We start from the raw sequence: 13,424 nt of genomic DNA, 5'->3' as shown, positions 1-13,424 counted from the left end.
TCAGTCTAATTGAAAAGTGTCCTTCTGAAACTCAGCTGACGGCCTCAGCAATCACACTGGATTGGTACCAATGCAAATATAACTACTTATGTGAGCAAAAACCTGGGTCTCATCTTTGAGCCCAACACAGCAACACAGTTCATCAAAACGCCCTCGATACAGCCTGCTCTCTGTGCTCATGTAGAGCTGTGCAGCAGCGCCCTCTCCTGGCTCGGATGAGGCACTGCTGAATTTTCTAAAACGTTGATGGAAAGACACCAGACACGGCCAAATTCCATCCAGAGTAACTTTGTGCGTTAGAAATGACCTCGACCTGTCCTGTCATTGGGAATAACCAGGACCAATCAGAAGTGGGGATGTGAAGAGGAGGCACAGGACGCCGCGCCGTTTCTCAGTATTACACGTCTGTGGTTTCATGTGTGGACTGGGTGGGTTGTTACTGTGACAATTTTATATCAACAGCATATTTAGAAAGTTGCTCCTGTGTTCAGTCCTTACTTTGACCACTGTATATATTGCTGATACCACCGTCCTGTATTACAACATCGATGTCTGACAGACATGGAGAATAAAGTTATGAAACGAGCTTCCTTTACCTTCTTGATGGAACTGCGAGCCTTCTCCTTCCACTGGTGGCTGCTCAGCTCCAGGGTGCAATGGACGTAGGTTTCTCTGTCATAGGAGCCCAGGATGAACAGTCTGAAGAGCCCCAACAAAAACACATTCAGAGATAGCAGTGAAGTCAGATCTATCCATTGGCCTGAGTGTTTGTAGCTCACCATACTGGACAAGACAGAGTTTGGCCCAAATATGTAAAGGAACTACACAACACGACATGTCTGAGTGTAGCGTTTACACATCCTCTGTGTCGCCTGAGCCAGCACTCCATTGGACTGCCTGTGGGTCAGAGTGTGTGGTCAGCACAGGTGAGCTGCAGGACGACGTGAAGGCTCATGTGATGTGCCTTACTGTCACAGCCAAACACTCAGTCATGAAGCATCTGAGAACATTTACTGCAACATACGCATGTTATCATCAGCACAGGGACCTGTTCTGGATCAGTGCCGTGCAGTCCTGTGAAGAAGCTGACATCTTAATCAAAGTTGAATCTAAATGGTTTCTGGTGCCAAACACAATGCAAAGCCATCCAATGGGCCAGACCGGCCCCGCTGCAGGGGCTTCTGGGACGCCAGTGACTCGACTGGTTTAGATCAGACACATTTAAAAAAGCAGTGGTTTCTTTGCAGGTTCAGACCTGCATGTTAGTGGGAACATGGTTGTTTCGTGGTTTTATGTTTGAGAGCCAATCACTCGTGTGTTTTAGCAAAACCAGCAAACACACAGGTCATCATCATCATCATCTGACTTCTAACCCTCTGTTGGTCTTCCTTGGTCTCTTGTGTTCTGGGGGCCTCTGGATGTCTGGAGTTTTGATCTCCTCCACACCTGCTTCAAGCCCTGGAGGACGTGGCTGTGGCCCCCCCACACCCTCTAGCAGATCATTACATGAAGGAACCTTTTAAAAACAAGCGCGTCCATGCTCACAGGTGTACACACGGGTGATCACACCCACAAACTACACCCTTTTTGGCTCCTACCTCAAAGCACACTGTGTTCTGTTGATCTTATGTGCTGCACAATAATGTTTAACATTTAGTATTTACTGTCATATTCCCATATATCATTGTGATGTTGTTTATTCTATTACTCTTGTTCTCTTCTGCTTGTTTTCTTTTTTCTTTCTCAGCAGGTGACCCAGGTGATTGATATATGCATTTTTTTTCTCTGCCCGTTCTGTTGGTTTTTGTCTTTTGCCCTTCTCCCCCGTCCCTCTTCTCAGCTGTTTCTCTTTCCCTCTTTCTTTCTCCCCTTCTTTCCCCCAGTCAAGTCTGTCCCGTATTCAGTAAGTGAAAATAAAATAAACAATAAAAGGTGAATCAAATGGACCATTACGGCAAGGCTGGGATGGTCAGTTTGGTAAAGTAAATCCGTTGGGCATCTTTCTTTGCCTTTAGACAATAATTCTGATGCAAAAGAAGCAAACAGGACAGGCCAAAAAAAAAAAAAAAAATCATCTGACTTCTCACCACCGACTGTAAACTGTAAACATTCCTACTGTACAAGCAGCTCCTCCCACTTTGCCAGTAAGCCTCTTTGTGAAAAGGACAGAGGGAATGGGAAATGGACTCACTCTCATGGAGCGCTCCCACAAAGCGCTCTATGCAACATGCCACAGTCACTGTCTTCTATGCTGTTAAGTACTCCCTAACTAAGAGCAACCTGGGGTTAACATGTTGCCCAGCAATGTTTGGCAGGCAGACTGGGGGGTGGAACCACCAGCCTTTGCATCAGTACCTGCTCTACCCCAGAGGAGTATCACTCTGTGGCTGTAAAGCAACTGTTACATCCCACGTTTATACAAATCTTTGTGTCTTTAAAGTCTGTAACAAAATAAAACAGTTGGAGCAGAAAAAGACAAACACATGACTGCTTCACAGCATGCAGAAAAATCACATCTTATGCTCCAGTAAACCAAGTCCCCAAGACCCTCTGCAGACCCAGTCTGGACTTAACAGACGCACGAATGGTAAACCAGTGGATGCTTAGCTCCACTGGACAGCTTATTAACCACATGATATTCAGTCAGATGCACTTTGTAGTACAGAAAGGGAGAGACACTACATATTTAAAATGTGATTTAGTAATAAGATCCAGTCATTTGGTGGCCTGTGAAACACAAAGCATGAAAGAAACACACATACATCGACGACACGAGCTAACAAAGGACAGAGCTGTCAGTCAGAGCCAGCCGAGGCTAACAGCTCCAATATACACGTGCCAACCTTGGACAGAGGAGGGCGTGTTTGTCTCTGAAAGGAGACTCCTCTGTCCAACATCATGGACTAATGTACAAGCTAAAGTACACACAGGCAAAATGTGACACCATAACAAGCGGGTGTAGTGCTTCCCTTTGGAATAACACATTCCCAGTGGGCAGGGTGTGGGCCAACATAGCATTAAATCTATCGTTTTTATTTCGATAGCATAACATTATGTAGCTCTTTGACTACGTGACCTTAGCAAGTAGGGTCATCTGGAAAAAAACTCTTCTCTCCCAATTACATGGGGTCACGCTGTGGATAGGTCGCCAGACTGTAGGGCTGCCACGATTGGTCGACTAGTCACGATTACGTCGACTATCAAAATCGTCGACGACTGATTTAATAGTCGACGCGTCGTTTGAAGCTTTGTAAGATCCTGAAAGACGCAGGAATAAGTAGCAGGATTTAAGAGTGTAATAACGGACTGAAACAGAAGATGGCAGCACTGCATGTACAAGGAACCAGCTGCCGTTAAACCCCGAAGAAGAAGAAGCTGTGTCCCAGAATTCATAGCGCAGCCCAGCTCAGTTTCCAACAATGGCGGCAGCTAGTTAGTTTTAATATTACTCTTATTATTCTTTCTGGGTCACAAAATAAACGTTTAACATATTTTCAGGGAGAATGTAGCTGTGTAAACCTCAAATATCTGCTCAGTTTATCAGGACACCACATATTTTCAAAAGCGCTCCGACGTTTTCGGAGACGTCTGGGAGAACACCCCGGCCTGGTGGTGGACTCAAACTCGGGCTCCACCCTGCTCCCCTTTTTAATAATCAAAATCATAAAATCAGCTAAAGATTTTAATGCACGCCGGTGTTACTAACATGACAAGAATGGCCACGTTGAAAAGTTACCAACATGTATTTAAGTTCTGTTGTGATTCATTTCACGTCTTAGTATTTTAATGTACTTTTGTACAGGGACCCAGTTATACAACTATAGATCAAAGTTGCTGTGTGACAACCTACAAACAGAGATGAAGTGTCTCACCTGCTGCACTCAATGAGGCTGACTTTGAGCCGTCCTTCTACCAGCCGGCTGTCGTGCACTGACAGATCCAAATCACAGGCTGAACCGTGCAGAGGCTGCACTTGGAAAGGAAAGAAGGGCTTGTACCTGGAACAAAAACAGCATACGTTCAGTTAGCTGCCTCCTGACAGGGGACACACACTCCCCTCCTCCTTAAACGCGAACTTTAATGGGTTACCTTAAAGTAGTGCCAAGCATGTTTCAGCTACCACTCAGTGAACAGAGAATGCTCAATCTGGTCGTTCACATTGTTATGACAGGAAAGACCACAACGAGATTTTAGTGTGACACCAGTTATTAGGGGTGGGGGAAAAATCGATACTGTGTAGCATCGTGATATTTTGTTTGCTAATAATGTATCGATACAGGGACAGCAGAAATCGATATTTTGTTACAAAAAAGGTTTTGCTCTGACTTCAGAGCATGTTGATCCTTTTTCTGAGCAAGAATCCTGATGCTGTCCAAATGTGTTTAACTGTTTTTTATGGCAGCAATAAACAAGACAGTTTACTGATTTTAATTTAAGACATGTTTTATTTTAATTAAGTTTAAAACTTTTTTTATTTAATGTAAAATTATATTTTGTTTTAATTTACTTTCAAATTCTTCAGTTGCTGAAGGGGCTGCATAGTTTTCATATTGCATAGTTCAGAATAACTGTAATTGTACCAGATGGTTGCATTCAGTTAAGTTGGACTAGACTGTAATACAAACCGTTCAGTTTGTCAACAATAAAACTGAAATGAGAGAAAGACTGAGTGTGAGACTTTGATATTAGATAAATAAATATTGATAAAGTTTACCTTTATGTACAGAATCTGAATATCGCAAAGTATTTAAAAAAATTGCAATAATATCGTATCGTGAGTTAAGTATTGTGATAATATCGTATCGTGGGATGTTTGGTGATTCCCACCTCTACCGGTTATGATACAGCGTTGGTCTAAGCTGCTCGGTAATACTTGTTAGAAGTCTGTTCACATCTGGGAGGGGCTGTGCAAAGACAAATGGAGCAGATGTTCAGCATGTGCACCACCGCAGGCTTCCTGTCCTCGACTCGTACTCCAACGTGGACAATCGGTGGGTAGGCCTGCTGTAGCTTACACATAAATATGTATCAGGGATTTTTGTACGATACTGTGTTTTCAAAGTGTAACAAAATGTAGAAACACAACACGAGTAATGATAATGACATCTGGTTGTAAATATCAGCACCTATTTTGGCCTCTCCCTTTCCTCTGGTGCTCGACAACGCCCAGCCTCATGTGGCGAGAGTATGAAGGTTTTGGGTTCGCCGACTTGCACCCACGCTCGCCTGTCATGTGAGCTGTTGCAATGAAATGTCAGCAACATGAACTGACCTGATTATTGTGCTGTCTTTGAATTCAGCCCTCTGTAGTTTGATAGATCCATCCTTGCCTTCCTTACACATTACCCAGTCCATATCAGTACGGCTATACAGCAGGATATTTCTGCAGGAAATCTACGTCCACACTGTAACTGCAGACTTATTTCAACCATACAGCGTAACACGTGCACCTCCAGAGCAGTGCAACCACTACACTAGCTAAATGCATACCACAACAACTTGAATGGTGTGAAAGGTTGCAGGGTAGGGATAAAAGGAGTTTGCAGTTATGAGAAGTGTTCCTACGAGTCTTATTTTAAATGCACTATTAAATATCTGCCGCAGGTTCTACATACGATCATATTAGAAACAAAGTAACTCAAGAGCAAATATAGCAACGCCACATTGGTGTGTCCGCTGAAACGCACCAAAGAAAAGATGGAGCAAACAGACTCAGTCTCAACTTACTTGGCCCTCATTGGAGGGCGGCTTAAGTAGCACAAAAGAAACATCCACAAATATTTCCAAAAATGAAGTGTTTTTCTTTATTTTAAATATTGTCTGATGAGACTGCAAACGTGAATGCAGATTCTCTCAATCTTAACTGAAGCCCTTCATTGAACGAACACAAACACATCAGTCTGTGCAGACACGTGGCAGCACTGCTGCTATCACTGTGTTTGTGTCACTGAACTAACACAGCCTCAGCATGTTTGTGCTCAGACCTCGGCCTGGTCCGGGCTCCGAGCCGTGCTAAAGGGACCTCTGGCTAACACGCCGGGTTCCTGTCGGGCTCGTAGCCGAAAACTAGCTCTACTGTCTGGGTCAACTTTGCTAGCGACGGACAGAGAGAGGCGCTGAAAGGACTGTACTGCTTCAGAGGCAGCAAGCACAGTGTTCAGTCTCATGCTTGGGTCATCAGCTCAGCATTGATGACATATGCTCACTGACGAGTACAAGTTCATTTTGAGTGGATGCTGTTAAAAGTCATTGATCACTTTAAGCTTGAAGTGGTCGTTGTGTCCTTGGGCAAGACACCTTAACTTACCGCCTACTGGTGTTGGCCAGAGGGGCCGATGGCGCGATATGGCAGCCTGGCTTCTGTCAGTCTGCCCCAGGGCAGCTGTGGCTACAACCGTAGCTGCCTCCACCAGTGTGTGAATGTGAGAGTGAATGAATAGAGGCATTGTAAAGCGCTTTGGGTGCCTTGAAAAGCGCTATATAAATCCAATCTATTATTATTATTATTATTATTAAAAGCGCTCCGACGTTTTCGGAGACGTCTGTTACCCACCAGCTCGACAGCTGACCGGGAGCTCGAGGCTCACTCGAGCCGGCGAGAACAGCGCACTCCCGACGCATCATTTTCAGATCGCTGCGGTCTTTTTGCTACTCAGGTTAAACATGATAAATGAGTCACTTAGATAACTTAAAAATCTTATTGTTTGGCTTTTTTCAGGGTTTGATTTGTTCCTGAGTAAATCGGTTTGGCTGAGATTAAAGTTACAGTTTCACACAAACGGAAAACTGATGAAACAGAATTACTCCAGTGTCCTGTTATATTTGACATAGAAAGAACAGACGCTGAGTTTATTCAACTCCACCGAGATAATCTGCAAATTTCATTCAAGTTTAATAAACTATCATCTTGTCTTTATTTTTAGTGAGCACCTGAAACACTTCCAGCTGTAAGCTCATGATAGTTAGAGCAGATGCTGCTGGACGCCTGATCTGATCAGTCGACTAAACGCAAAAATAATCGGTGACTAGCTGACTGTCAAAATAATGGTTTGTAGCAGCCCTACTTGAAGCTAACAGAAGCAGCCAAATAACTGTTTTAACGGCCCCTCCTTCAGCTGCAAGCAAATGCAGCAGCGATTCATTTACTCAAAGAAAGAACAGCAGCAGCCTGTGTTCAGTAAAAAACATTTAAATAAAACCCACCATGGTGGGAGGGAAACCAGCTTCTTTTTTCCCACTCTAACCGTGTTTACAGGCCGTTCCAGTGTTTCTGTCTGACACACTCGACCAAACAAAGCAAACAAAAAAAGAGGAAAAGAAACCGTTGAAGAGCACAGCTGCTCCGACCTCGGTGAGCTGACCTTTGTCCTCAACTGAAACCACAAGTGAAAACAGTAAACATTGCATGTTTCTATGTATTAGAAGGCTTTTTAAAAACTGTGACAGCGTCAGATTAAATCTGCTTTGGGTGAATGAAAACAAACACACCGATGCTGTAACCGCCGTGTGTCTCTGCACAGAGCTGACAGACCAACCCAGAGCCAGCAGCTGAAGAACTGATCCATGTGCCGGGCTCAGGTTGCACATCAGCAGAATGACAGACTCTTTGGAGAAGCAGCTGTTAGCCTCAAACCACATTTCACTATGAGTGCCGATAAAAGTTCTAATAAAGTTATTTATTCACTGCTTAATGCATTAGTGATATGACAGTTTGCAGGGAGAGCTGTATGATGCCTGGGCTAAAGCTCCAGCACACATTTTGCTCCCAGCTGTGCTACTCAGCAAATCCCAAAGTCCAGTCTTCATTACATCATCTCATCACACTCGCTCTGCACGACTGTGGTGATGCAGGCTCGCATGCTTTAGCTGCAGTACTCTCCTCCGCACTCAGCACAGTGTGTCAGCGGCTGAACAATTAAATTTGCAGGTGAAAGAGGAAACAAAGAGCCACTGAGAAGACTTTAACACCTGTGTAGCATGAACATCTCTGATGCCACCCAGCACACCCAGCTCTGCAGAGAAAACAGGGAAAGTCGTCCCAGCATCTCCTGATACGTGATGTTCTGCTGCGTGGCTCCGTGCATATACTTGGTTGTTTACATAAGCTCAGTTCATTCAGTTTGCTTTTATTTATATTGTGCCAAATCACAGCAGGCGCTGAAGGTGCTTCATGTAATGAATGACCCTCATTTAGAGGGTCAGGATTGATTTTAGAGTCAGCTAACAACTCAACAGTAAATCATAACTCATGGAAATGTTAATCATGAAATATGGACAAAGAAGTTATGCTACAAAACAGAGCATCCACTGTGAAATATTGAACTAGTCAGCCCCTGCCTTTTAAAACAGACCTGTTCATAAAGACTGTAGAGGTGGAAGCGTGACGGATGCTGGTGGAGCTCTCGCATCCTCAGCTTGGCTCTTCAGGCCTGAACTCCATCTGATTTGGCTGCTTCTTTTCCTCCACACTAGGGCTGCCACAAACGATTATTTTGATAGTCGACTAGTCACCGATTATTTTTGCGATTAGTCGACTAATCAGATCATCATCCATTGGACATAAAACTACAGCTTATTGCACCAGCAGCATCTGCTCTTATATAACTATCATTAGCTTACAGCTTTAAGTGTTTAAGGTGCTAACTAACAATAAAGACAAGATGATAGTTTATTAAGTTTTAATGAAATTTGCAGATTGTTTCAGTGAAGTTTAATAAACTCCTTGCTTTCTAAAATATAACAGGACACCGGAGTATATTCTCCAGCATCTCACACTTCTGATAATCAGCTGTCTGCTTGACGTTTATTCAGCTGTGTAAAAACTATAACTTTAATCTCAGCCAAACCGATTTACTCAGGAACAAATAAAATACTAAAAAAAGCCAAACAATAACATTTTTAAGTTATCTAAGTGACTCATATATCATGTTTAACCTGAGTAGCAAAAGACGGCGGTGGGTTTGAAAACGATTTGCCGGGAGTCCGGTGTTCTCACGGGGCTAGTTAGCCTCGCCCCCGGCTAGCTATCGAGCTAGTGGGTAACAGACGTCTCCGAAAACGTCGGAGCGCTTTTGAAAATATGTGGTGTCCTGATAAACTGAGCAGATATTTGAGGTTTACACAGCTACATTCTTACCTGAAAATATGTTAAACGTTTATTTTGTGACCCAGAAAGAATAATAAGAGTAATATTAAAACTAACCAGCTGCCGCCATTGTTGGAAACTGAGCTGGGCTGCGCTATGAATTCTGGGACACAGCTGCTTCTTCTTCGGGGTTTAACGGCAGCTGGCATCCTTGTACATGCAGTGCTGCCATCTTCTGTTTCAGTCCGTTATTACACTCTTAAATCCTGCTACTGACTCCTGCGTCTTTTGTGATCTTACAAAGCTTCAATCGTCGACGATTTTGATAGTCGACGTAATCGTGGCAGCCCTACTCCACACACTGTGGGCCGTTCTGTCTGCGGGGCTGTGTGACACAAAGACAGCCCTGCTGCATGGATACTCTTACATCAATATTGATTAATATCCCAGTAATGACTTGTTTGACCACCCTAATGGTCACCGGAGTATTCGGGGGGTGCACCACCTTGTATGCAAACGGTTAAATGTTGTTTATGCTACATTGTTTCAAACTCTGTGATCAAGGCATTCCTTTGTCCCCCCCCCCAGCCTCTCGAGCTTCTGGGGGGGGGGGGGGGGGGGGCTGTAGTGTTTTATCACAAGCACATCCATGTGAAGGTTTGTTTGATGTTTGGTAAGCGTCCTGCCCTTTTTATGGCTTCACTGTGCTGTGTTTGGTGAACCAGGGATTGAACCACACACTGGGTGTGGGGGAGATTACCCCGTATGACCAGGATGTTGTTAGAAACAGTTGTGATCAGGTCACACAAACGCACCCCCATGACACACACACACACACACACACACACACACACACACACACACACACACACTGCCTTGTCTTTGTAACCAAAGGGGGTTTTACGAGGGGAGGTACTTGTGTAAACTATCGTTTACTGTAACGGGGTTTTCCAATAAAAGGCAGCGAGCGAGGCCGGAGTCGGGGTCATTTTGTGGTAGGATTCGAAGTGCGTTCCTGAGACACCGACGAGGCCTCCCTTGTGTAAGTAAATCGATCGACTGCTGTTGCTTTGTTTTTCCTTCACGACAATAAGTCTCTACACCAGCGGGACGTGGAAACACAGACCCAACACAAATCTTCAAATAACACTGAGGAAATGTTAACATTTTATTGTAAGATCTCTGCTGTTACTGAAGTTTGGCTAACGAACCCACAGAAAGAAAAAAAAGGAGTACTGGCATATTAACCAAAATAAAAGAGAAATGGGGGGTTGTTGTTTATGTTTTCCATTTAGCCGAGGAATCCATGAACCATGCTTGTGGAAAGTAACGCGGTGTAAAACACGCCGGGACTGTATGCACAGGCTGTAATGACATCGTGGTCAGCCCACTGTCTGGGACTGCTGCTGGAGAAATGCCTCATGGGTATCACTGCAAGCTCACCATAGCTGCAAAGTACTCAAACACTACTGTGCAACCTTTACACACTGTTATTAAATACACTGGATACATACATGCATGAATAGGACCTTATTCCTGATTCAAGCCCCAGCTGTAAGCAAAGTTAGTGCACGCATGCACACGCACGCACACGCACGCACACGCATGCACACGCATGCACACGCACGCACACGCACGCACACGCACGCACACACGCACACACCTGTAAGGACTCACAGGAGTCAAGTAGGTCCAAGAGAGCAAAGAGGAAATCATGCTGCTGTGAGAGTCACTGCTACGCTCCAGCACATCGCTCCGAGTGGAACAAGCCCCGCCTTCATCAGACATGGTTAATTTTGTCAGTCTGACAGCTGGACTGTAGGCACGCCCATCAGCAGCAGCTACCTGCCACGTCTGCTCTGACTTGATAAGAAACCGCAGTGAAATTACAAACCACTGACCCGAGTTTCTCTTTCTCAATGACACAGTCGCTCCGCTTCCCTTTCTTCTGTTCCTGTCACTGCATAAACTAAATTGTGTTGCACAGAGCCTCCGTGACCGAGCGTGTCCCACTCTGACTCTCATCATGCACCCAACACAAACACTGACATGAGAACGAAAAATGCACTGTTAAGCTTACCTGTATAAAGCTTCCACTGTTTCATCAGGACAAAGTGTCCATGATTATTTTTAATAATGCAGAGCTGTCATTTCTCTCAGGCTAATAAAGCTAATGTTTGAAATCACAGGCAGGATTGTAGCATCGCCGTTCTCATGCTAATGTTAAGATTTAAAACACGGGGAATTATCTTGACAGGATGACAGCTACGCTGGAACCCTCTGTGGCTCATTACCAAGGTCAGAAGCTCCTCTGAAGGTGTAGTAGTAAATGCAGCATTACAGACAATAGCTACTGTGACCATCACTGAAACCAACACTCAGATGCTCAGCTGCAAGACGAGCGAAGCCAGGAGCAGTACCCTCCACGGGGGAAGACACTGGAGGCCGAGCAGCCAACTCCCTCGCTGTGCCCGAGAAGGACAGCAAGCTGCCCATAGCTGAGGCCAAGCACAGACTCACAGCCTTGGCCTAACAATGCTCGTGTCAGCAGGTCAGGCCAAATTATAGATAATAAAATACGGTTAAAAGTGGAACCTGGGGGCAGTTAGGATTTTGGAAATGCATGTTGTCAAAATGAAAATGACTTGATGTCACAGAATCGACAGCAGCATCCTTTGTCTGGAGTTTGGTACCAACATTTATGAGGACGATTAAACCATCCTTACAAACAACATGAATCGTTATTAACACTGAAAACAGAAGTTATAGAAGCTCCAAGTGGGAGCAAAGTCTGAAATGTGACTCACGTAGTGGGAGAAACTTCGAGCGAGGAATTTGGCTCCCAAATGCGAGTAAACGTGTCAAACCAATGCAGATGCTTCCACCCAGGAGCAGTGCATGCAACAGGAAGGTCATTATCGTCAGATCAAGATGCAAGAGGCAACCATTTAAGAGGGACAGCAGTTCAGCTGCAGCAGCTTCACTCACACGAAGGCCAAGCTTCACATAGAACTGGCTGCGTGTACGTTTACAGTCAGCGACTACGATTAGAAGAAGAAAATGCTCCTCTGCTGCTATGTGATGATATCGAACATCTGCTTCTCAGACTGAAGCTGAAGTATGGGCCGGTGCTCAAAAGGGACCAGTTCAGAACTGGCTGGAAGTCTCATGTTTCCATGGTAACGATGGCTAGGATAACATCTACATTCAGATCTGTCTAAATCGGGATGGGGAGCTCCAGGCCTCGAGACCTGCAGGTTTCAGATGATGATCCAACACAGCTCCTTAAAATGGCTAAATGACCTCCTCAGCGTGTCCCCAGGTAATGAACCCATCATGTGATTCAGGTGTGTTGACCCAGGAAGCTGCAGGACAGTGGCTCTTGAGCCTGGACCTCCCCACCCCACCTCCCGGGTCAGAAACTCTGGTTAACAGCGCACATGATGTTCATGCATCAGTACTTCCGCTAATATAGTAACGTAACACAAAGTGTCCCGAGATGATCGACGTCGAGTCCTATATTGATGCAATTTGGAGCAATATGCACGTGATAGCAGAAGAGCAGCGTTAGCTCAGTGAGGCCAGAGGGTCAGTGCAGTCTCTCAATGGAAAATATCAATGAAAGTGAAGCAATGCTAAAACTACAGACACTGGGCTGCAGGACCTCCATATCCTCAAAAGATGATCACCTCACTTTGTTACTGTGACACATCGTCTGAGTTTTTCTAGAAAGCAGCACGTGGTTTAAAAAATCTACCACAAAAACACAAGTTCAGTTAGGGCTCCAATCACAGCCTGGTCAGCTGTCAATGTGAACATCTGCCTGCACTCTCCAGGAAACACTTTCAGTTTAACGTCCTGTCATTGATGCAAACTGTGGAAAAGTCATGTGTGGAGGACGAGCGAGAGGAGACACTGAGACACCTTTACAGTAATCTAACAAGTCATCAGCATGTCTGATGTTACGGCACCTGCCTCTGTTCTACACGCTGAAGCTGAGCTGAGGAGAGAGAGCGCCACGGACACGCGCGCCAAGTACAAGGGTTGAGGTAGAATATTCAGGTGTGCTGTACACTTTTGTTCTGGAGAGGGAGCAAGTCAGAACTATCGGGTCTCTGAGGTCACATCGTTTTCAAACCCAGCGCCGTCTTTCGCTTCTCAGGTTAAACATGATATATACGTCACGCAGTTACTTAGTTTTAATGTAACTTTTATTACTCTCTGGGTCACAAAATAAACCTTTAAGATATTTTCAGGCAAGAATGTAGCTGAGTAAACTTCAAATATTTGCTGTTTATCAAGACATCGCATATTTGCAAAAGCGCTCCGACGTTTTCGG

General features: G+C 44.8%; 1 protein-coding gene across 1 annotated transcript in view; it reads right to left on the bottom strand.

Moving 5' to 3' along the window:
• The window catches only part of pdzd8 (PDZ domain containing 8), a 40,163-nt gene that overhangs the window by 23,729 nt on the left and 3,010 nt on the right, over positions 1-13,424 (bottom strand). The window contains exons 2-3 of the mRNA XM_026189446.2: positions 3,873-3,998; positions 597-699 (exon numbers count right to left, since the gene is read on the bottom strand). Of these exons, the coding sequence (XP_026045231.1) occupies positions 597-699; positions 3,873-3,998 (229 nt within the window). The remainder of the gene's footprint in view (positions 1-596; positions 700-3,872; positions 3,999-13,424) is intronic.

The sequence above is a fragment of the Astatotilapia calliptera genome, chromosome 13 (assembly GCF_964374335.1).
Source record: "Astatotilapia calliptera chromosome 13, fAstCal68.1, whole genome shotgun sequence".
Lineage (NCBI taxonomy): Eukaryota > Metazoa > Chordata > Actinopteri > Cichliformes > Cichlidae > Astatotilapia > Astatotilapia calliptera.
Note: the sequence above shows the minus strand (reverse complement) of the source record. Positions and strands in the feature narration are given on the sequence as shown.